Below are 24819 nucleotides of genomic sequence, written 5' to 3'. Positions count from 1 at the left end.
GGGCGTGAGCAGGGCAGGGCCTTGGGGAACAGGTGGGCAAGGGCTGGGGCAGGGCAAGGGTATTTGGGTGTGTGATTAGACAGCTGATAACCCTACTCCTTCCCCTGCACCTGATTTGGGCCCTGGGCCCATCCTGACCCTGCCTCCAGCTGCTTGACTCCCCTGCGCTCTCACCCCGTCCCCAGCACAGACTCCACCCCACACGGGGGCCAGCGGGCAGCGCCAGGGACGCTACTGCGCATGTTCGCTCAGTGAGGCCAAAGCCGCAAATCGTCCGGAGGGAGTCGGCGCAGAGTGAGCCTTTCCCCGGCCCGTCGCTCTGAGTCGCAGCTGGTTAGTGACATTGAAGAGTCTCCGGCCCGGCCCTGCCCGAGAGACTCGGCGCCGCAGGGACGGAGGTTGGACACGCCCGGGCCCAGCACCATGTGGGCCGCCGCCGCCGGTGAGTGAGTGGGGACGGGGGCGGCGGCGGAGCGGCCCCGTGCCGGGCAGTGGGCGCGGAGCGGGGCCGCGGGGGTTAAGTGTTACGGGCCGTGGAGGGTTAGAGCCTGACCTCGGGCAGAGACACCGCGACGTGGTGGGTTTCAGGCCGGGGGAGGGGCAGCCATACGCTCCAGTCGTGACCCGTGGGGCGCGGCACAGCAATAGGGACGCGGCGTGTGCGGCACAGGGCCTAGGCGGGCGTTGGCACTTGGGCGCGAGGGGAAAGCAGGGTCAAGACAGCAGATTGCTCTTTTAGTTCCAGTTTTCATTGCCTGGCCGCACCTGTCACTCACTTTGATGCATTCAGACTTCATGGGCCCATGTTATATTCAGGACAGAGGCTCCCTTGAACTAGGGTCCGAAAAGCCAACTTTGCCAAGTGTACTTCGGATCAGAGAGTGGTGGAGACAAGTAACATCCCATCCATCTTCTCTTTCTAGCTTCATTCCACGGGGTTTCATCTCTCCTCCTTCATTTGTTTCCTAGTTGCATAGTCTAGCAAATGTTGCACACACCCCCATGCTGTACCCCAGTTTCTGATTCCCTGACCCATTGTCCCTAGCTGCTTCCAAAGTGTTAGATGATGTTAGACCTGCCCTAAATCTCAGTCATGGGAAGTGGTGAAACTCAGGAATTAATAGCAATTTTTAAAATGTCCCTGCTAGTAATAAAAAAAATTGTAGTGTGTGCTTCAGTGTAACATTTAAAATCTCAGTGTGGTTAATGAAAGGGACTGGAAGTGAAAATGTGACCTGCACTCTTCAGATGTAAAAATCTATCCCTTTTTCACCAATCCTCCTATTTTGATGACTGCAATGGAAGATCATCCTACTAACAACTTATTCTCTTGATTTGTGGCATAGATCAGAGGGTCCCTAACTTCTTGCCCGCATAAGCCCTTAGTTGCAAAATGGGGTTGCCTACAATTAAAATGCTGCAGCAACACAGTTGCACCCCTGCAGGAAAGACGCTACCTTTAATGACAGGAAGGTTTCTCCTGTAGGTATTCCATCTCCCTGAGAGAGGGCAGCTGGGTCCACAGGAGAATTCTCCCGTTAACCTAGTGCTGTCTACATCGAGGGTTAGGTAGGTTTAACTGCGTCACTTAGACGTGGATTTTTCACACACATGAGTAAATTTCCTAGCATAAACCTGCCTTACTTGTTTCTTGTGACCCTAGACAACAACAAAACAACTTAGTTACCAAAGAATTTACACATTAAGTATGTTTAGTGCGCTCTAATGTGACATGCACTTGCATGTTGCGACACAGCTTCTTGAAGTCCAGCAGTGTGATAAAAATTGCACATCTAATCTCCGATGTGACACCAGTGGTAGATTGATACCAAAACTTGATGGACAGAAGTGCGCTGAATCCAGCTTCACACAAATTTGTTCTAGCAAATGGCATCCTCCGTATCAAGGTGCATGTTGAGAGTGCAGGATATTCATTCTTGGCAGTGAACCAGAACTTCAGGAGAGAAAGTTGGGCATAAGTTTGATCACAGGAAATTTCAGTGAGCTGTTTAGTTTCAGTTGCTGGCAAATCCATGGCATCAGGCTTGAACTGAAATAGGTTTTGCACCCAGTCATATTCTCACATCTAAATCCTAGTCCATAACCACAAGACTATTCTTCCTCACCAGTGTATGAACCTTTTGCCTATAGGACCCTCGCTAAAGTGTCCTAACAGTACACAAATTTAACCCTGTGATTTCAAACTTTAAAGATCAAAAGCTAGAGAGTTAATGTTACTGCAGCTTTCGTTTCTGCTTTGTTCAAAAGCAATATTGCCAAACCAAAGCATTCAGTAATTATGAGTTAAACCTCAGAAATAATGAAATTTACTTATCATGAGATGAAAAATACATTTTGGGTTCTTATTTGCTTTCTAGTTTTTTTGAACCTTCAGGGTATATTTGGGTCATAAGTTTCAAGCTCTCTGTAACCAGGAAGGCTAAAAATTTACTTTTATTAATGTGAAAGCTGAGATTCCAGGTAATCACTTGACTCCATGTGTTAGGGTTTTAAGAAAAACACCAAATACTGTGAGGCTTGGCAACACTGTAGAGTACAGCACAGTGGCCTTAAAGGACTTGCAAAGAAGGGAATGGGTTTGTGTCCTTCTTTGCTTCTTCATGAAGGCTTGAAAAAGTGGTTTTGGTTTTTTGTTTTGTTTTTAAAGTTTGGAGGTGTTTTTCTGCTTGTTTTTTACATTATATGTTCAGGTTCTGTCGTGGCTGGAAGGAGTTATGTCTAGAGGACTAGTGAAAGGTGACATCACAAAAGCCAAGAAAATGAAAGTCGTGCTGCCTTTTATTTTTTTGGCCACACTTAAAATTTTGGAGGGGGGTTGTTTTCCCCTCCCCTCCTTAACATTTGTTTAACTTTAGTGACTAACATGTTGGGTCAACAAAGCCTTTTTTAAAGATTCAGCACCCTTACCCTTTCATTTAAGGAGTCACAGTTCACAGTAAAAGTTCCCAAGTCCTCCCAGAGATCTTACAGCAAAACCAGGGAAGTTTACACTTAACATTCCAGGTAATTCTAAGGTTTAAAATAAAAAATCGGGGGGAAAAAACCCTACTTGCTAATCCAGCATAAGGAGTAAAAAGGGGCACAAGCCTAACTTTTTTTTAAAGGTGCCTTGCACAGGATTTTTAGTGCCTGAATTTTCCTCATTATAACTTTTCTAACAGTTTATAGATTTTAAGACTGGAAGGAACTGTTGTGATCATCTGCTCTGATCTCCTGTATAGCACAGGCCTTAGAACTTCCCTAAAATAATTCCTATTTTTTTTATAGATGTGAATTTTCTTCTGTTACACAATAAGGCAGCTGTCTCAATATTGTAAACTTCTGCTTTGCTATTGCTACCTCTGCCTCAAGTTTCTGACTTAGTTTTGGAGTATGACGAGCCTGGTGAAAACCTGGTGCACTTCCTTTAAGCAGCATTGCCTGGATTGAATGTGAGGCATCTGAAAGCATTAACTGTATGCAATCATGATACACAGGGTCAGTGTTTAGGAAATTGCTTCCATGCTGCAGTTTTGTGTAAGGTTATGGTCAAGTTCAGGTGAAATCAAACTTTTTTTTCTTCTGTCAGTCTCTGTTATAACTCCAGAGTTTTGTCGCACTTTAAACATTAGATTTTTTTTTTTCTAATTTCCTCGTATAAACACATGTGCTTGCATATGTGTTCATGTATTTTTAAAAAATACATCTCAGTATAATGGATAACCAGGTCTACTGTAATTAAAGTTTAGAAGAGTTTCTATTTAAAACTCAACTCTTCTAAGAACTCTAAAATCTGCATGGTTACTCAGATTGCTTTGAATTTTTTTGAGTTACTTTTGGATTGTGTTCAGCCCATTACTGCCCCTTTCTTCTGTTTTCTAGGCAGAGCTACTAAGATGTTGGAGAGGAATGTTTCTTCAATTCTGAGACCAACTAAAGGAATGGATCTGAAGATCAAGAGAGGTTTTTGCAGTAAATCACAGGAGGGGAGCAAACAAAACCCTGAAGTAGGGGGTAAGCTTTTTTTCTCTGAAATTCAAATGCATCAGTGTTCCTATTAGAGTAGCTACCAGACTTAGGAACAGGTATAAAGAACTGTTAAACAATCATGAAATAGAGAACATAGATCAAATGTCTTACATTTATATAGTTTATATAGCATATTCATTCTAAAGATACTCTTCACAATGTGATTTGTGTGTCAACCAAGCATTCAAACTATACCTAGGGATCATTGTCACTCTGAAATGCAGCTATCTCTGGGAAGGAACGTGGTAGTTCAAAAGCTCACAGCAATACCAACCAACAAGTTGGTTCAGAAAGTGAAAAATTTCTTGCACAATGAAAACTTCAGCAGGTATTTAGGTAGCCAGAATGTACTGAGCAAGAATTTAGTCAAATGCAAGGCCCTGCTCTTTTGAAAAGGAGTTAAGTTTTCCCTCACATTCAAAAGACAGGACATTAAACTTAGATGTCAAATCCAAGACTGTCTGTATTCCTAATCAAAGGAGAGATTTTTTTTTTTTTCTTTTTAGGGATATCCTTCTATTCTTAGTAGATTAAGAGAAGTTCTTGTTTGATTGTTTATGCATTCAGAATCTCCCAGTTGCATTCTATAACTAACCACTTCCTTCCCACAGTCGCTCTGTTTTTATATTTGTGAGTGTTGTGATAGTGTTGGGAATTCCTTAGCAGAGCCCTTCCCACAGCAGGCAGTGATCCACTAGAAGTATGCTGCCTCTGCACTGCAGGATCATTTTGAGTTTGCCACTGACCTAGTTCATCCTTAAAGATGGGATTCCTTTTTCTTTCAAGTCAGTGGTAGGTCTGGTGTCAGATTATATTTTTAAGATTAGAATGGACAGTGATAATCTATACTGCAACCGACCAATTATTGACTTGACTGTCCGTGCCAATGGGTAAAAAGTAGGGCTGTCAAGCGATTAAAAAAATTAATCGTGCAATTAATTGCACTATTAAACAATAATAGAATACCATTTACTTAAATATTTTTGGGTGTTTTCTACATTTTCTAATATATTTATTTCAATTACAACACAGAATACAAATTGTACAGTGCTCATTTTATATTATTATTTTTATTACAAATATTTGCACAGTAAAAAACAAAAGAAATAGTATTTTTCAATTCACCTAATACAAATAATGTAGCGCAATCTCTTTATCATGAAAGTTGAACTTAAATTTACATTTACACTTACAAGTTTACATTTACAGGATATAATGCTGCCTGCTTCTTATTTACAGTGTCACCCTGAAAGTGAGAACAGACATTTGCATGGCACTTTTGTAGCTGGCATTGCAAGGTATTTACATGCCAGATATGCTAAACATTTGTATGCCCCTTCATGCTTTGACCACCATTCCAGAGGACATGCTACCATGCTGATGAAGCTCGTTTAAAAAAATAATGCATTAATTAAATTTGTGATTTGAATTCATTGGTGGAGAATTGTCTGTCTCCTGCTCTGTTTTACCCGCATTCTGCCATGTATTTCATGTTCTAGCAGTCTCGGATGATGACCCAGCGCATGTTGTTCATTTTAAGAACACTTTCACTGCAGATTTCACAAAACACAAAGAAGGTACCAATGTGAGATTTCTAAAGATAGCTACAGCACTCAACCCAAGGTTTAAGAATCTGAGGTGCCTTCCAAAATCTGAGAGGGATGAGGTGTGGAGCATGCTTTGAGAAGTCTTAAAAGAGCAACACTCTGATGCAGAAACTACATAACTGAACCACCAAAAAAAGAAAATCAACCTTCTACTGGTGGCATCTGACTCAGATGATGAAAATGAAAATGCATTAGTCCACACTGTTTTGGATGGTTATTGAGCAGAACCCGTCATTGGCATGGACACACATCCTCTTGAAGGCTGGTTGAAGCATGAAGGGACATATGAACCTTTAGTGCATCTGGCACATAAATATCTTGCGATGCCGGCTACAGAAGTGCCATGCAACGCCTGTTCTCACTTTCAGGTGACACTGTAAACAAGAAGTCGGAAGCATTATCTCCTGCAAATGTCAACAGACTTGTTTGTCTTAGCAATTGGCTGAACAAGAAGTAGGACTGAGTGGACTTCTAGGCTCTAAAGTTTTATATGTTTTGTTCTTTTTAAGTGCGGTTATGTAACAACAAAAAAATCTACATTTGTAAGTTGCACTTTCACGATAAAGAGATTTCACTACAGTATTTGTATCACGTGAATTGAAAAATACTATTTCTTTATCATTTTTACAGTGCTAACATATGTAATAAAAATGTGTGCGCTGTACACTTTATTTTGTGTAGTAATTAAAATCAATATATTTGAAAATGTAGAAAAACATTCAAAAATATTTAATTTCAATTGGTATTTCATTGTTTAACAGGATGATTAATCGTGATTAATTTTTTTGAGTTAATCACGTGAGTCAACTGCGATTAATTGACAGCCCTAGTAAAAAAGGGTTCTTAAATATGAGGCATCAGCCACATTTGTATTGAAATCAAAGCAGAAATTGCCCCCTTTTGCTTGTGTATGGATTGGGGGAATGAATTTGGAAGAGAGAGGCATTGAGGGTCTGATCCTGTGCCCATTGAAGTCAACAACAAAGCTCTCGTCAACTTCGCTGGATTGGCATATGGTCCTGAGACCAATAGTATTCTTAGGAAGAGCTCTTTATGTTGCCAGGCAAGATAAAGACTTATGCTCCATGGCAAACTGGACTTGTATTCTGTGATCCTCTGGTGTGGTAAACAGGAAATTCTGGAGCAGTTTCATTTTAACATTTTTAAAATGCGGGTTTTAATTAAATACAAAAATAATCAGTACAGCCACTGATACTGATATTAAATTTCCTCCTAAGGCAAGAGAGAGTGAGTTTCAGGATGGATGATTTAGAGCAAATCAATTTAAATCACCAATTTTAATAATGATTTAAATCACCAAGCAGAAAATTGATTGAAATAATCAATTTTAATCATGTTTTGTATTAACATTTTTTAGTTATTTCCTAATGAAATGTTGATTCTTATTGGTTGGTAACCACTACAACATGTTGATTTGCGAAAAGATCTACTCTTTCCTTTACATTTGATGCTTCTTTTTGTTAGTCAGGAGGCTACACTAGATCTATTCACATTTATTTAAGCAATTAGCTTAACTTCTGTTTAATTATTAATTTTTACTTTTTTTTATATTGCATTTCTTTATTAGGTGGTGAATTTTTATTTGTGATTTTGTGACAAGATCTATTTGGATGGAAATTCAAATTCAGTTAAAATGCACAAAACAGCATTTTACCTTTTATTTAATAACTAAAAAAGACTACCTTAAACTTTTTTTTTCTTAGATATCCAGCACAAAGATTGTGTTTTATTTTTGTTTTTTTACTTAAATGTTCAGTAAATCTATTAAATAGTTTAGGTAGATAGTAAATTGAACTAATTTGTTTCTGGTCACCATGTCCTTTTGAGATTTTAGAACTAGTAGATTTTTACCCTCACACCTAGTTTTTATTCAGAGATTAGAAGAGGAAAAACAAGCTTTCCTGCTTTTTCGTCTCTCAACTTCATTCTTACCTTTGAATGAACTAATCATTGAACTGAACTAGTTGAGTGAAATGAAAATATTCTCACTGCTCCTGCAGAAGAGGTTATTACTGTCCAAAGCTGGTTTTAGCACTTCAGCAAACTCTGGTTCCCGCTGCTTAGGCACTGAGTTTCACTAGTTCAGTGGGCTGACTTGAAAACTTTGGCAGCAAACATGTATTGCTTAATATTTTTGGTAGCTATTTCAAATTATTTTAATAGATTATAATTTTAAACCTTAAATCTGAAATTGACAATTTATGTTAATTTTAAATAGGTTTACTTTTTTTATAAACCTTATCTAATTTAAATTTTAAAAAATCCAATTTAAATAATCGTTTAAAAAAATTGTTAATCCACCTTGGGTAGTTTGTAGCTGTGGGATGTTTCCATCCCTCTAATGTTCCTGTTACAATGATTAGCAGTGACATTGTTGGTGATAAAGTTTATATATAGGTTTTATAGTTAGCAACTCCTTGAGATAAATGTGGGCAGCTCACAGGTCTTGGGTAATATTTTGTGGCTGCTTGCTGACAGAGGATGACAAAATGCATTAGTTATTCCTGGTTCATGTTTCCAAGGTTGTCTTCACAGATAGGAGGGCTAGAAACATAAGACCCTATTCTCTACTTTACTACAAAAGAATGTGAAAATTTCTAGCTGTGCAAAATAGATGTAAAATGCTACCAGGTTAGAATGGTGGTGTATGACACTTAGCCAGTAGGTAATAGTAGTGCAGTATTTCTCAGATTCTTGAAAGCTGAGCTTGCCTTCAGGAAAACAAAACCAATCTCCTCCTCTTCACTCCCACCATATATTGCTAAAATTGAAAACATTGGTAGGCTAGTCACAATATACTTCCTCTCCTTACATGTTTGGAAAAACAGTGAAATAGTTAACCAAACATTGGCTTCTAAATTGTTGTCATTGGCATGTGAGCACCTGTTAAAATGACTAAAGCGGTTCACGTCTGAGGCTTTCTACAAACTTAGGCAGACTTTTCTGCAGTGGTTACATTTGAATCACATTTTAAAAGGTTTTCTTCTTAACCATAGCAACTGGAGAGTTACTTTTATTTTAATGAAAGCTGAATCTCTCGAGCCCCATTGCCGCAGCTAGTCCTTCAACATGAATTCACTAAGGCAGGTCATGCCTGACCAACCTGATTGCCTTCTATGATGAGATAACTGGCTCTGTGGATATGGGAAAAGTGGTGGATGTGATGTATTTTGACTTTAGCAAAGCTTTTGATACGGTCTCCCACAGTATTCTTGCCAGCAAGTTAAAAAAGTATGGATTGGATGAATGGACTATAAGGTGGATAGAAAACTGGCTAGATCATCAGGCTCAACCAGTAGTGATCAATATCCAGTTGGCAGCCAGGGGTCTGTCCTCAGGCTGGTTTTGTTCAACATCCTCATTAATGATCCAGATGCTGGGATGGATTGCACCGTCAGGAAGTTCACGGATGACACTAAGTTGGGGGGAGAGGTAGATCTGCTGGAGGGTAGGGATAGGGTCTAGAGTGACCTAGACAAATTGGAGTATTGGGCTAAAAGAAATCTGATGAGGTTCAACAAGGACAAGTGCAGAGTCCTGCACTTAGGACAGAAGAATCCCATGCACTGCTACAGGCTGGGGACGGACTGGCTAAGCGGCAGTTCTGCAGAAATGGACATGGGATTACAGTGGACCAGAAGCTGGACACGAGTCAACAGTGTGCCCTTGTTGCCAAAAAGACTAACGGCATATTGGGCTGCATTAGTAGGAGCATTGCCAGCAGATCAAGGGAAGTGATTATTCCCCTCTATTCGGCATTGGTGAGGCCACAGCTGGAGTATTGTGTCCAGTTTTGGGCCCCCCACTACAGAAAGGATGTGAACAAATTGGAGAGAGTCCAGTGGAGGGCAACGAAAATGATCAGGGGGGTTAGGGCACGTGACTTAAGAGGAGAGGCTGAGGGAACTGGGCTTATTTAGTCTGCAGAAGGGATGAGTGAGCAGGGATTTGATAACAGCCTTCAACTACCTGAAAGGGGGTTCCAAAGAGGATGGAGCTCAGCTGTTCTCAGTGGTGGCAGATGACAGAGCAAGGAGCAATGGTCTCAAGTTGCAGTGGGGGAGGTCTAGGTTGGATATTGGGAAACACTATTTCACTTGGAGGGTGGTGAAGCACTGGAATGGGTTACCTATGGAAGTGGTGGAATCTCCAACCTCAGAGGTTTTCAAGGCCCGGCTTGACAAAGCCCTGGCTGGGATGACTTAGTTGCGATTGGCCCTGCTTTGAGCAGGGGATTGGACTAGATGACCTCCTGAGGTCTCTTCCAACCCTAATCTTCTATGATTCATGCCCAGCAGTTTAGGAAATACTATCCTATTGTAACATAGCTAATACACACTTTCTGTAGTGTAATAATAATAATAAATGGAGATATCACATCTCCTAGAACTGGAAAGGACCTTGAAAGATCGAGTCCAGCCCCCTGCCTTCACTAGCAGGACCAAGTACTGATTTTTGCCCCAGGTGTAACTTATGCTAAAAGATGCCAGGCAGTGGAGAACCAGCCCCACAATATTTTTTTTTTTTTTTTTTTTTTTTTTTTTTTTAAATGAATACTCTGATTCTGGAGAATGATTCTGTGAAAGGTGTGGGTTCTGAGGCACATTCTGTGCCTTCAGAATGGCAGAGTACGTGGGGCTCTGGGTAAAGTTCTGTCACCTTAAGCTTGGTTCAGTTCCACATGCCCTTACAGCTTCTCTAGGAGTGCTCATGTGATATTTCTGCTCCCTCTTTAGTTACAACAGAGCTCATGCCTGCAAATTTGTGTTGCTCACCCTGACAGTTTCATTAAGCTATGATTATTCTGTATATTGTAACTTCTCTTCCATATTTGCTATAGGGCATTCCACCTTCAAAGTGCCAGGACACAAGCCTTCAGATTGGGAAAAGAAGGTTCTGCTGTGGTCAGGCCGTTTCAAAAAAGTAGATGATATACCAGAGACTATCTCGTAAGTGCCAATCCTGAAATTATAAGTACAGTAATGTATGCCTACCGAGAAACAAGTTACTGAATGAAAGTATACAGGACTGAGTATCAGTTCTGCAGAGGTGTGACGTCAGGAACATGATATTATTGAAATATAACACTGCTGTGATCTCCATATCCTGATGTAGAGGGCATGCAGTTGCTTAAATTATCCCCCTCATGATTTTCCCAAAAGGAAGATGAGTAAGTAGAAGTAATTTCAATAAAGGAGACCCTGAACCAGCTATTTTGCCCTAATTTTTTTTTAAAAGCTTTTGCAAACCCTAGTATGAATAAAAATATTTTCCTGATTATTTTTTTAAATGTCCATGAAAAGTGTTTTATGTTTGTTTCATGAAAAGTACATAATTCAATAATTATTGAAACAAGACACTTAATATAAACCATATGATCATAAATAATATTTATTATTATCAATTATAGACCTGAGGGGCGAGAACTCAATCTCCCTTGGGATTTAAACTAAGCAAATAGTAGATTAGGCCTCTAATGACAATAAAACTTAATTAAAATTTCTCTGCAGCAAGTCTAGCCTCAGTGCAAACACTGTGCTAGTCTTTGAGAACCAGAAAGTAAACTGACCATTTTAGACTCTCTCTCCATGCAGGATGAAATGTAAATCATACTTCAAAAAACTTCTTTGAATAATTACACCTGGCGTTAATGTAGATAAGGACTTTTCTTTTTTAAATGAGTTATGTTGACAATGTCTGTTTAAAATCCTTTTGTAAAAGTGAACCCCACATGAATTACTTTGCACCATTTTGGGAATGTGATGGGGCCTGTGGGACTGCTGTGCCCTCCTGAACTCTCTCCAGCCTCAGCTGTCTCTCACAATGCCTTGCTAGTGACGAGCTGCAAACCCCTCCAGGTGCTGTTATCACTCAGCACAACAGCATGTGGAGTCCAACACCCAGCTAGATGGCATGAATGCTTCCAGAGCCACTCATGAATCATATAGAGAAAGGCACCAGACCCAAATCCTCCCAGCATTGTCTCTCAGGAATATACTGTTTTGCACTGCTCAAGACGAGTAATGCAGATTTATTAATTGCTTCACCACTTCATCAACGGAAAGTGGATATGCACCAGCCGTTGCTGAGTCTCCAGGCAAGGTTGAGCAATTCCCCTAGTGTGGCCTTATGCAGGTGAGTCATTGCATTGTAGCTCCCTTGCTGGACAATGGTGGTTGGTTGGTTGGTTGATACCCCGCCGGGGTGTTGGTTACTTTCCTTGTGGTTGCGTCTGGGGAGCTAATATCTGGCTGATTCCTCAACTTACAGCATGTTTTAGTGCAGGGGTGGGCAAACTTTTTGGCCTGAGGGCCACATCTGGGTATGGAAATTGTATGGCAGGCCATGAATGCTCACAAAATTGGGGTTGGGATGCAGGAGGGGGTGAGGGCTCTGGCTGGGGGTGCGGGTTCTGGGGTGGGGCCAGAAATGAGGAGTTCAGGGTACTGGAGGGGGCTCTGGGCTGAGGCGGTGGGGTGGGGGCTCCGACTAGGGGTGCAGGCTCTGGGGTGGGGCTGGGGATGAGGGATTTGGGGTTCAGGAGGGTGCCCCAGGCTGGGATCGAGGGGTTCGGAGCGTGGAAGGGAGATCAGGGCTGGGGTTGGCAGTTGGGGGGGGGAGGGGAAGGGAGGGGGAGGATCAAAGGTGCAAGCTCCGGGCAGTGCTTACCTCAAGCTGCTCCTGGAAACAGCGACATGTGCCCCCTCAGGCTCCTACACAGAGGCACAGCCAGGTGCTTCTGCGTGCTGCCCCATCCACAGGCTCTGCCCCTGCAGCTCCCATTGGCCGCAGTTCCCAGCCAGTGGGAGCTGTGGGGGCGGCGCCTGTGGATGGGGCAGCACACGGAGCTAGACTTTGCTACATTTAAACCAATTCACCTGAAATTCCACAGGCATGAATTTATACCAAGATAGAATTTCTGTGGAAATATGGAGTCAAATTGGAGACAATGATGCTCCAAAAGTGTGGGGACATTTTTCTAATTTTGTAGTGGTTTTTTTTTTTTTTTTTCCAGGGGGGCAACACTGAAATGAAATATAGGTTGGCCCAGAAGTTTCAGATTTGGACTACTGTGTCATTCTATGGCAGAAGGGAGCTGTTGACAAATTCTGGACTGTAGAATGTTGGAATTATTATTTTGAGTGATTTTTCTTTCAAATTATGAGCATTACAGTGTTCCTAACACCAGTGACTTATGAGCAGTTGTCTATACCTGTGTGCCTTCTAAACAATGCACAAGTGTCATGTGCTATTTAGGGGGCATGCAGGTGGTATACTACATATACTTAAATACACTATATCAAGTGGATCATAAATTTGTTAGTCTCTAAGGTGCCACAAGTACTCCTGTTCTTCTTGTCCACATGCTTGTTGACACCTTCAAAGAATTCTAATAGAGTTCCTTACATCTCTCAGTGCAAGGCAAATTTTCCACTCCTCAGTTCCTTCTTGTGGCTCTTCTCTGAACTCCAATTTTTAACTTTTTTTTTCTTTTTTTTAAAAAGTGTGTACCCCAAAACTAGACACAGTATTCCAGTGGTGGTCTTGCACTAGTGTTCTGTGCAGAGGTAACCTCCCTATTCCACTGAGTCTTTTTCTGAGTTACTGCTTTTCAAAGGTATGTCTACACTGTGGAGTCCATACTGGCATAGCTGTGTCAGCATAACTATGCCAGCACAACCCCCTACTATATGTGCAGCCTACATCAACAGAGTTTTTTTTCTGTCCGTGTAGACCACCTACTCAAACTACGTTAACTTCACTGATCAAAGTCCTCTTCTGTTGACATAGTTGCACCTACGCTTGGGGTTTTGTCGGCATAGCTGAAAAGCGAGGGTGTGGGGTTTTTGTTGTGTGTGATTTTCCCCCCCACACACACACACACACCTTAGGTTGGTATAGCTATGTCACTCAAACTTATAAGTATAGACCCATCCAGAAAGTAAGGGGTACATTCTTTGTTCAGAAATGTATTTAGCTGTATTAAAATTCACGCTCTTTGTTTTGGCCCAGTGTACTTCAGGATCCAGATTGTTCTGTTTAAGTGACCTGCTGTTGTTATTACTTACCACCCCAGAATCTGCATACTTTATCAGCACTGATTTTATATTTTCTCTAGGTCACTCCTAAAACATATTAAATAGCACTGGCTCAAGCACCCACCACAGGAGAAAAAATTACTGGGTATTAAATGACTCTTTACAGTAGTGGAGAAAAGCATAACAGGAACCACTGGCTGGAAGCTGAAGCCAGACAAATTCAAATCAGAAATAAGTCACGTACTTTTAACAGGTTGATTAACCACCTGAACAAACCGAGGGTAGCAGCAGATTCTCCATCTCTTGATGTCCTCATATCAAGACTGGCTGCATTTCTGGAAGATATGCTTTAACCAAACACAAGTTATAGGGCTCAATACAGGAGAAACTGGGTGAAATTTAATAGATTTAATGGAAATTTAATTTAAAGAAGTTCAGATTAAATGATCTGGTGGTGGACCTTAAGTTCTATGAAGCTGATCACTGTGGGACCATGCTAGAAACACTTGCAGTTGATGATTCCTCACTATCGGTTAGAAAATAAATACAGCATATTTTAATGGATTGAGAACTGGCTTTTATGCCAAATTTTTTAAATCAGAATGTCATGCAGTCAGATGCCTTACAGAAGTCCAAATATACAACATCAGCACAGTTACCTTCATCAGCCAAATTTGTAATCTTAAAAAATTACATAAAGTTCATTTCACAAGACCTATCGGCCACCATCAACCATGTTGGTTGGCATTAAGTATATTACCATCCTTTAGTTCTTTGACTGTCTCAGATTAGCTGTTCCATTATTTTGGCTGGGATTGATGTCATGCTAACAGGCCTATAACTACCTGGTTGGTGCCATTTACCATTTTTTGGCGTGACATTTGCTTTCTTCCACTCACCTGTAACTTCTCCAGTATGACTCTTTAAAAAAACAAACAAAAAACTCTTTTCTGGAGTATTAGAATTCTATTGGAGGGATATCGTTTTCTGAACTATAGGTTGGTTTAAAAGGTTATTGTCTCTATTAAATTCTGTAGGTCTCTGTTTATAGAAAACACACCTTCACATTTTGTCCCATGGAGGCCCATTTAGCATCTGTATCCTTAATACCAACACTGCTCACTTTTGTAGGGGTCCACTGTAACTGAAATACTAAATATCAGTTGTATGATATTTAATGTTTAGCCCAACCTGAGACCATTGACTTCTTGATAATTGAATTTGAAGTATTTACAACACAAATCCTTTAATTCTTCTACTTTGCCCTCCATAGAGGGCATTTGGAAAATCAAGATGACTGAAGCTGGCCTTGTAGGGAACTCTACCTCCTTAAGAGTTAACGGTAGGCCAGGCTGCAAATGTCTAGAAGCAATTGATATAGCTGCAGATGTTGGGCATATCTAGATAAGATCTACTGAAATTTGCAAGAAAGTCTCTACAGGGCAAAATTGCATGGTATAAACAATCCTCCATCTTCAATTAAACCTTCTTGAGAACTGTTCCAGAAGACAGTAGGAAGTGAAATTTTAGACTTCTACCAAGAGCTGCTCAAATTTTCCTAGGGGCATAAATTGCCGGTGAACATACTGGAGACCGCTGATATGAAATCTGTATTTTAAATATGTTTCTAATTGCAGCTAGCATTTCCAAACCCAGTGCTGGAGGAAGCCATCTTGCTGAAAAGTTTAATTTATGGTGCAGAGTGTTTAAGCCCAATGAAAAAAATATAAACCAGTTTTGATGCACCTCCACCCCCAAAAGCTCAACTCTTTCACAGTTTAATCTTGATTTTTACCCTGCACACTTTCAGGATGTGCTCAAACTAGAAAAAAGGTGGTCTTACCATGTGGTAACGTGGTAAAATCCTAATGTGAAGGCAGTTTGTAGTTTTTACATGGATTAGCAAGTTGAGGTAAGCACTGGGGGAAGCTAGTGGTAAGAAAACACTATGGTAAGAACACACTTCTTTCCCCCCTTCTTCCCCTTACTGAGGACAAGATTTGACTGTCAGGCAGAGCAGAGGGGATATGGTATTCCAGTGATCTGAAAATGCAGCATTGTCTAGTGATTAGAGCAACAGACCGAGTGTCAGGAAACCTGGGTTCTCTTCTCAACTTTGCTAATGATTTGTTCTGTGGTCTTGGGCAAGCTACCTCCCTCTGTCTGTAAGATGGGGATAGTGCTTTGGGGGGGTGCCGGTGAAAGGCCTGATACAAATGCTAGTTTCTTGACAGTAGATAGTATGGATTCTTGTTTATCAGGATGATGAGATATCAATAGATTAGAAGCTACGGTCTCTGATAATGATTTTGGCCTCCCTTTGCTTCATGAGGTTTGAGTTGATCGATGCTGCGCGAAATAAATTGCGTGTGAAGATCAGCTACCTGATGATTGCCCTGACAGCACTGGGATGCATCGCGATGGTCATTGAAGGAAAGCGGGTGAGTACAGTATTGGATAGTTGACTGGAGCTGAACCTTATCCCACAATCCTCAGATCAGTAATGAAGTAATAACAAATACTACTTAAAGCAATAAACAAATATTAAAATGAAGACTTTACCACTCCCCTAAACTCACCCAACACCAAGATGCGCCCTTCCAGGAGAGACAGAGAGCTACATTTCTTATAAATGCAGGGGTTGTGCCTCTGTGGGAATGCGCACACTTCTACTTTATCCCTTCGTGTGTGTGTACTTTGCTGAGGTAGCGCTCCTGGAAGTGCATACATAGGAGGTGAGATGCTGTCCAACTTCTGTTATTACAACTTCACTGGGATTTGAGGATGCCTGTCACTTCCTGGAAGTGGGTCCATAATAAGAGGTACTGCAATGTGTTCTCAGGTACCTCCAAGAAGTCATCTTGAGAGGAGTTTAGGGATGAGGACCCTCCCAATAGATAAATGGAGCAGAAGAGGGTGGTGGTGTTTCCCCTCTGTCATTTAGATGATGCAGTGATTAGGTTGGTTCTTTATAATACATTTAAGATGTCATCTCTTCAAATTTCTCTGCAGGGTCCATTGTATTTTGGGAGGAAACACAGACAATCTGGGACACTTGATTTAGTCCTACGTTCAAATAATACTATTTAGGGAGGATGTGGGGCCTGGCCACAGAGTAGGAAGGCCCAAATTTAAGTTGCTGTATATGGGCAAAGGGTCTTGCTCCTAAGCTGGCCCAGTATGTGCATTCTCACTGAAGTGCACAAAACCAGAGTAGAATATTCTACTGTGCATGCTCAGGATACCATTTGCAGGTGTTGCTAAGTTTGGAGAAAACCGTAATTAAAATTACAGATATCAAGTCCCATTCTTAGTGAAGACTATTGATATTGTAAAATGTCAAAGTTCAGCTGTGTCTGAGGTATCCTCCACCTCAAAATCAAAAGGTGTACAACACATTTGCATATTGGGTAAAGTGTATGTTTGTTTCAACTAAACTAAAAAATGACTGAAGGGATTTTCCTTAGACTTTCCAAAAACAAATTCACTTTCTGGCAGAGACCAATGCAGTAAGCCCCCAGAGTTATGAGTTATTACTGTTTTAAGAATTGCCCAGGCATCAAGGCTGCTTAGAAAAATTAAGACAGAGGACTGAGAGGAAAACAAAAAATAGACCTTAAGGTCTAACAGCAAGTATCTGAGGAAATATACAATCACTGCAGCCTTTAACAAGAGCCCTGCAGCCAAAGACTTCCACTCTTTCCCGGTCTGTGAATGAATGTATTAAAACGTAAAATAAGTGAATAGCAAACAGTAAGATATGTGGAAAAATTGGAAAGAGTCCAGCGGAGGGCAACAAAAATGATTAGGGGGCTGGAGCACATGACTTATGAGGAGAGGCTGAGGGAACTGGGATTATTTAGTCTGCAGAAGAGAAGAATGAGGGGGGATTTGATAACTGCTTTCAACTACCTAAAAGGGGGTTTCAAAGAGGATGGATCTAGACTGTTCTCTAGTACCAGATGACAGAACAAGGAGTAATGGTCTGAAGTTGCAGTGGGAGAGGTGTAGGTTGGATATTAGGAAAAACTTTTTCACTAGGAGGGTGGTGAAGCACTGGAATGGGTTACTTAGGGAGGTGGTGGAATTGCCTTACTTAGAGATTTTTAAGGTCAGGTTTGATAAAGCTCTGGCTGGGATGATTTATTTGGGGATTAGGTCCTGCTTTGAGCAGGGGGTTGGACTAGATGACCTCCTGAGGTCCCTTCTAACCCTGATATTCTATGATTTTGTGATTATATGATGATGCCATGTGCAATAGTGGAAACATAGGGAACTTGATGGAATCTAATATTATTATGATTAAATGAAGTTTATATGTATAAAAGGGACATTGACTGCAAGATACAGTTTTGGGTAAAATATTGTAAACTTTACTCCTGGGGGATTTCTGCACCAAAAAAATTAAAACGTGTGCAGAATTTTTAAAATTCTGTAAATTTTATTTGTCAAAATAATACCTTATAATCACGCTAGTATCAATTATTTTGGTAATTTATTTCAAAATACCTGTTAGCAAGTACGTGTCAAACAATGCAGACACAGAAATAAATTTCTCCAGGAGAGATAAAGAAACTCCTGTGACAACCCAGTTCCTGCTTCTCTGGCCCTTCCCCACCAGAGCCCAGCCGGGGAGGGGGGAAGAGGCCCCCCCCCCCACACCCATGGTCGACCTCCCCCTCCCCAGCCCAGACACTCACACATCCCCCCCCCCCCCCCCCCCCCCCCCGAGGGCAGTAAATAAAAGGACCTTACACCAAATAGTATGTTTTTTTATACGGACACTTAATCACAGAGTGGAATAATCAGAAATGTAACTTTGATTAATAGTGCACAGACTCAGCTCAGCCACATATCCCAGCAATCCACTATTGTTATAACAAAGAGAACAGAAATGGTGAACTTATACAGCTGTTCTGGCCAGCCAGAGAACAACCATTCTTGAAGTGACTTTACTTCAGTGATTCAAGAGAATGATTAAAGGATTAAAAACCATACCATATAGGTTAGTGATAGACTCAGAGAACTCAATTTTTGTAACTTAACAGAGACAACATTAAGGGGGGCATGACTGCAGTTTTTTAGTATTTAAATAGGGAACAAATATTTAAGAATGGGCTCTTCAGTCTATCACAGGAAGATATAACATGATCCGATGGCTGGAAGTTGAAGCTAGAGAAATTCAGACTGGAAATAAGACCTGATTTTTTTGAGAGAGAGTAATTCACGATTGAAACTATTGAATAGATTCCAAGGTTGCAAGGGGTCATTGTGATCACCTAGTCTGACCTCCTGCGTAACGCAGGCCATAGAACTTCTCCAAAATAATTCCTAAAGCATAACTTCTAGAAAACGCATCCAGTCTTGATTTAAAAATTGTCAGTGATGGAGAATCCACCACAACCCTTGGTAAGTTGTTGCAGTGATGCGATGACAATTTACACTAGTTGAGGATCTGCCCCCAAATATTTGCCATCAACAGTCCTGGCAAAAACCTGAGTTTTCTAAGGCTGGTCTTTAAATAGAAACAAACACTTGTTGAAGGAAATGTAGATATTTCTATCTTCCCTTTAATTCAGTCACTGCTTTTTTTTCTCTCGCAGAGCTGAAAACTAAAGTGTATAGTAAGCTGTTTCTGTAGCTCTACTATCACTCAGATGTTTTATACATAAGGGCTTCATGATTTGCATTGCAGACAACATGCTAAATCCTATTATGGGTGTATGTAAAAAGGCTGAAGTTTTTATTTCTAAAAATAACTGATATTTTAGTTACTCATGTTTACTAAAAAAAAACTTTTCATAGAATCATAGAGGATTAGGGTTGGAAGGAACATCAGAGGGTCATCTAGTCCAACCCCCTGCTCAAAGCAGGACCAACACCAACTAAATATCCCAGCCAGAGCTTTGTCAAGCCGTGCCTTAAAAACCTCTAAGGATGGAGATTCCACCACTTCTGTAGGTAACCCATTCCAGTGCTTCACCACCCTCCTAGTGAAAAAGTTTTTCCTAATATCCAACCAAGACCTCCCCCACTGCAACTTGAGACCATTGCTCCTTGTTCTGTCATCTGCTACCACTGAGAACAGCCAAGCTCCATCCTCTTTGGAACCCCCATTCAGGTAGTTGAAGGCTGCTATGAAATCCCCCCTCACTCTTCTCTTCTGCAGACTAAATAATCCCAGTTCCCTCAGTCTCTCCTCCTAAGTCATGTGCCTCAGCCCCCTAATCATTTTCGTTGCCCTCCACTGGACTCTCTCCAATTTGTCCACATCCTTTCGGTAGCGGGGGGCCCAAAACTGGACACAGTACTCCAGATGTGGCCTCCTCAGTGCTGAATAGAGGAGAATAATCACTTCCCTCCTTTTGATCATTGTCAGAAATATTCCCATTACCCAGAATGCTTTGTATGGGTCTCTAATGTCAATAACAAATGTGTATGATGTTAGTGGATCCAATAATGTTATTCCTAAACTGTTGTTTCAGAGCAGCACCGATGAAAATAGTCTGAGAGAAAATATCATTGAGTGTATTAGCATTATTATTAATTATGGAACCTACAGGACTTAATTGATCAGATCCCCATTGAGTGTGCAAAATCACACTAAAAGCCATTCCCTGCCCTGCGTAGCTTGCAGCCTACATTCCTGAGGGGAAAAGCTCCACATTCTGGGAAGTAGGACTAGTCGGGATGTTATCCAAAATTTAATTAGTTTTGGCTTCAGGAACTATTCATCAACCAGTCCCACTTACTAATCTATTGTATATATGAAAATATTCAGTGAATTTAGCAGTGCTGTGGAGTACTTGTGAAGTGTCCAGTGTTGGTATTTACCCAGGATCGTGGTGGATTCTCCATCACTGCCTATTTTAAAATTAAGATTGGAAGTTTTGTAAAAGATCTGCTCAAGGAATTATTTTGGGGCAGTTCTGTGGCTTGTATTACACAGACTAGATGATCACAGTGGCCCTTTCTGGCTTTGGAATGGGTAAATACATTGTAAAATGAACTGTGAAACAAGTTTAAAGAGCATCAAAGAATATGGAAGGACTTTGTATAATTTATCCAAACACTAAACTAGACACTTCAGCAGCTAGCAGAGTGTTGATGGAGAAATTGAAACTTGAGCAAGCACAACTGCAGAGGTGGACAAGGGATGCACCACAGAGGGACTCATGGGAAGCGAGTGGTGGCTGTAAGTTGATGACCAAAGCAAACCAGTCCGTGTTCAAAGTTGTATCAAAAGCTATGCCCTGACTTGTCTTATACAAGCTCGTCTGACAAGATGTGTTGAACAAAAATACTAGAAAATTCCAGCTCCAGTTGCAAGAACTCAAAAGGTGGTGTCTTGGTCCCTGACTGGATGGTGAGAGAGGAGGATTCTCATTTTGGTTGGATATTTTGAATCTTTGGAAGAAGTATTGGTCACTGTCTGACTGATCCATGTCAGGACCTCCAAGATGATGAACTAAGTTGGATCACGCAGCAGAAATGGGATAAAACTGCTTGTTTCCTTCAGCACATCACTTCCCAAAACCCAAAGTCACCAGGAAAGGAGAAAACTGAGGTCCTCGACTGGCCAGCCTGGAGTCCTCCTGGTGACATTGAGTATCTATCTCAGATAAGCACTTTTAAGTGTCTCTATTTTCCAGCAATTTGGGTTGCCCATTATGGCACCAGTAAGAACTGTAGTTATGTCTGCCCTTCACTTACCTGTGATTGCTGTGAATAGTAACTGAGCTGAAACACACACACTTACACACACACACTTACACACACACACTTTTTATTGGATGACTGCTCAAATCAGTTAATTTACAACTTCCTGAAACTGGGTACCTAATTAGTAAGAAAGTATATGTGCTGTTGTGATTTAAAGATTGTCAGAGTTAGTGTACGTCCTTGTTTTGTAACAGGTTCCAATCAAGATTGATGTAAAGTAGCTTTTAAACTGAATAAGTTCCTGTTAACTAAGATTGTAGGACACTGTACCTTTGTTTACCGTATTTAAAGGATTCATAGTGCCTTTCAACTTCTAGGTGCATACAGACATAAAACAGACCAACGTACAAGCCTCTTAAACTGCACTCAATCTATACAGTCTTCATAAATGTCGTTGGTTACGTAGTTAGGAGTGTTAGTCAGAACCTGGAACTAAAATCCTTCATTGGTAAGTAGGTTAAAAGGGTTGACTACTAATAGATCTATCGGGATGGAGACCTTGGTGAATTAGCAAGGAAGTAATTGACCAAATTATCTTTGACTTTTCCTTTGACTCCCCGCACCATGTTAGCAACACTAGAGTTGATAACCAATTGGCACAAGTTGGGCCCTATTCTGAGGGGCTCTTTTTCAAAAATCTAACCAAAGTCACCTTCCCACAATAGAAAATAACATTTATACTCACTATCGTGGTTGTGAGATTTAATTCTGAAAACCTAAATGTTTATTTTCACCAATTTTCTAGCTTGTTAGCTAAATTATATTTCAATATTCATTTTATATCCCATACCAAGGGAGGCAATAGGCGGACCGTGGCCCAAATCTGTATCGCCAGGTGCTTTTCAGTGGACCGCGGGGGCAGAGGTGATGCATGGGCAGGGCATGTGGGGTTGTGACCCCTCCTCCCCCATTACTCTGGATGCCTCTGGAGGATACGCCCAGAAGGGAGGAGGCAGCATGCTCCTGGCAGCTAAACTCTCTGTGTCTGTGCAGCATGGGGAGAGAGGAAGAAGCAGAGTGGCTGGCTGAGCTCCTCGCCCCTACATGGGGATGTTTTGTCTTCCCTTCTGCTGGAGTCCTAGGGCTGCTGCTTGCTTTACAGACCATCTGCAGGTGAGAGGCAATGCATGGGACTCCAGCAGCAGGGAAGGCAAAGCAGTCCCATGTGGGGGTAGGGAGGGGACTCAGCCAGCCACCCTGCTGCTTCCTCCCTCCCCATACTGCACGGACATAGAGTGTGCCGCTGGCAAGGGGAGTGCTGCCTCCTCGCTTCTGGGTGTCCTGAAAAATGAGGGGGCCACATGACTCCCCAGAAACTTTAATTTGTGCCCCCCCCCCCCCCCCCCCCCCCTGCCACAGCTACTTGTTGCCTCTGTTTGGGCTGAAGCTGAGCTGGGACTGGAGGAATGCAGAGACATGTTTGTGTGTGTCTGGGGCTCAATTGGAGCACACACCTGGCCTCGTCTCCCCCCCATCCCCAAGCAGTCCCCGGAGCCCACCCTCCCCAACCTCATGCTTCCCCACCCGTGAACAGTCCCCAGAGCCACTCTCCCCCTCCCCCCCCCCGCCCCACTGACCTCATGTCCTCCCAACCTCTCATCCCCAGAGCCCTCTCCAGTCACCCCGCCCCCACTGGCCTCTTTCCCTCCCCAGTCCACCTCCAGTCACCTACTTGTGCCACATCCTGTCCTCCCCACATCTCCCCAGGGCTGCTATCTGGAGTCTTCTTGCTGGTTCCTGCTACCTGGAACCTCCTTCCTCCCCCTCTGCTGTCCCAGCCCCCAAAGGGGCATCACACTGCTAGCTGGATCATAGTCCAGCAGCTTCACCTCCTGGCTCTGAGCTCAAAAGTATTCACATACTGACACCCTGCTTTGCTGACCAGATCCCAGCCCATACCCATTCCTTTCCCCCTCCCCCCCATCTCTGCTACTTGACTCAATTGGGAGCATGGAAGAATTTGGGGGGGGGCAATCAGCAATGCTAGGGAGTGCAGGTCAGCCCTGTGTGTCCCATTTTCAGTTTAGGGAAATACTTTCTGGGCAGGGAGCTGGCAAGTGATGGGGAAGCTTGGGAGGGCAATCGGGGGCTAGGGGAGGGGAGCTGGGTGTGGGAGGTCTGGACCTTGACTATACCATGACCAAGAAATCTGGACCTTGACAAAAAAATAGACTACCGCTGTCCAATATTATTAGTTGCTTCTGTTAACAATACTCAGTAAAACGCTCCAAAAATTAAAATTCAGCTTTCATAGAATCTTAGAATATCAGGGTTGGAAGGTAGCTCAGGAGCTACTCCAGTCCCCAACTAAATCATCCCAGCCAGGGCTTTGTCAACCCTGACCTTAAAGCTTTCAGGTTAGCTTCTTTAATTAAGCAATTAAAATTAAAAGATCCCTAAGAAAGGTGGTTCTGATATGCTTACACCAGCCAAAGGCAGTTTCAACCCTAGAGGCGAAAGTTTGGGAGAGTTATGAGTGAGTGGGAAGGGGGATTAGAATGGAAGCCGTTCTTAACTATAGCAGCAGTTGCTACTGGAATACGGTCTATCTACCTTTACTTTGTTTCCCAAATTCTCCTGGCTTTCGAGGAAAAGAGAAACTTATTACCATTGAATAGAAAAAGGGAAAGCATCTGCCAGAGCCATCAGTATATTGGCTTAATTCAGCCCATAGGAAATAATGAACTTAAACCAAAAGAATTCTAGGATTTTGTGCCTTCAGAATTTATTTTAACCCCGTAGCTCTGCCTAGCATTAAAGCTGACATGTTACAAAAGAGCATCTAGGCATGAGCTGTTTCTCTGTGAGCTACATATCTGAAGAATGCTCCCTTAGTCTACCAGATGGTTTGTTCATTGCTAGTTCAAACTTCATCTCTACACTACAGTAAGTAACATGTTCACTCTCCCTTTATCATACTATTGTAGGCTGTCGGAAGACATGAATCCCTTACAACCCAAAACATGGAAAGAAAAGCTCGCTGGAGAGAGGAGGTTGCTCAGAGTGCATCTGCCAAACCCTAGGAGAGGGAGGAGACCTGGTGAGAAGGATACAAAGATGATGCTTTCTTCATTGATGAGAGAGGGGTAGATCTTCATGTGTTTTGCTTTTACATTATGGTCCTCTGCTCTTATGCTTTAGGAAAGACACAAATAAATTATTTTGTAGTAATACTAAAAATCTGTCTTGATTTTTTTTTTATTGGGCTACGACCAAAATGCCTGTTTGAACAGCTTAGAAGAACAAGTAAAGTGCTAAAACTGAGCAGAAGCTGTAGTTGCTTTTCATACAGAATGTTCAATGCTTCTATTTCTTAATTGTAGTAATACAACCATATCCTTCTTGGATGGACTTGATTTACTCTACTCCCCTAGTGTCATAACCAAGTAAAGATATAGGTT

The 24819-nt window shown here is 41.8% G+C and overlaps 1 protein-coding gene across 1 annotated transcript; it reads left to right on the top strand.

Annotated features, from left to right (window-relative positions):
- The first annotated feature begins 256 nt into the window (after window positions 1-256).
- Window positions 257-24598, top strand: FAM162A (family with sequence similarity 162 member A). Its single transcript, XM_054042305.1, has 5 exons — window positions 257-442; window positions 3883-4014; window positions 10498-10606; window positions 16029-16137; window positions 24346-24598. Exons 1-5 carry the CDS (start codon window positions 424-426, stop codon window positions 24439-24441), a joined length of 465 nt encoding a protein of 154 aa, XP_053898280.1. The 5' UTR covers window positions 257-423; the 3' UTR covers window positions 24442-24598.
- The last annotated feature ends 221 nt before the right edge of the window (window positions 24599-24819 follow it).

Source organism: Malaclemys terrapin, chromosome 1, assembly GCF_027887155.1.
Source record: "Malaclemys terrapin pileata isolate rMalTer1 chromosome 1, rMalTer1.hap1, whole genome shotgun sequence".
In the NCBI taxonomy this organism is placed as follows: domain Eukaryota; kingdom Metazoa; phylum Chordata; order Testudines; family Emydidae; genus Malaclemys; species Malaclemys terrapin.
Note: the sequence above shows the minus strand (reverse complement) of the source record. Positions and strands in the feature narration are given on the sequence as shown.

What these genes read in the sequence shown, in the direction of transcription:
- FAM162A (XM_054042305.1), top strand. An exon ending in GATATACCAGAGACTATCTC is followed by an intron (nt 10,607 to 16,028) that starts GTAAGTGCCAAT and finishes TTGCTTCATGAG; the next exon opens with GTTTGAGTTGATCGATGCTG. An exon ending in TGGTCATTGAAGGAAAGCGG is followed by an intron (nt 16,138 to 24,345) that starts GTGAGTACAGTA and finishes ATACTATTGTAG; the next exon opens with GCTGTCGGAAGACATGAATC.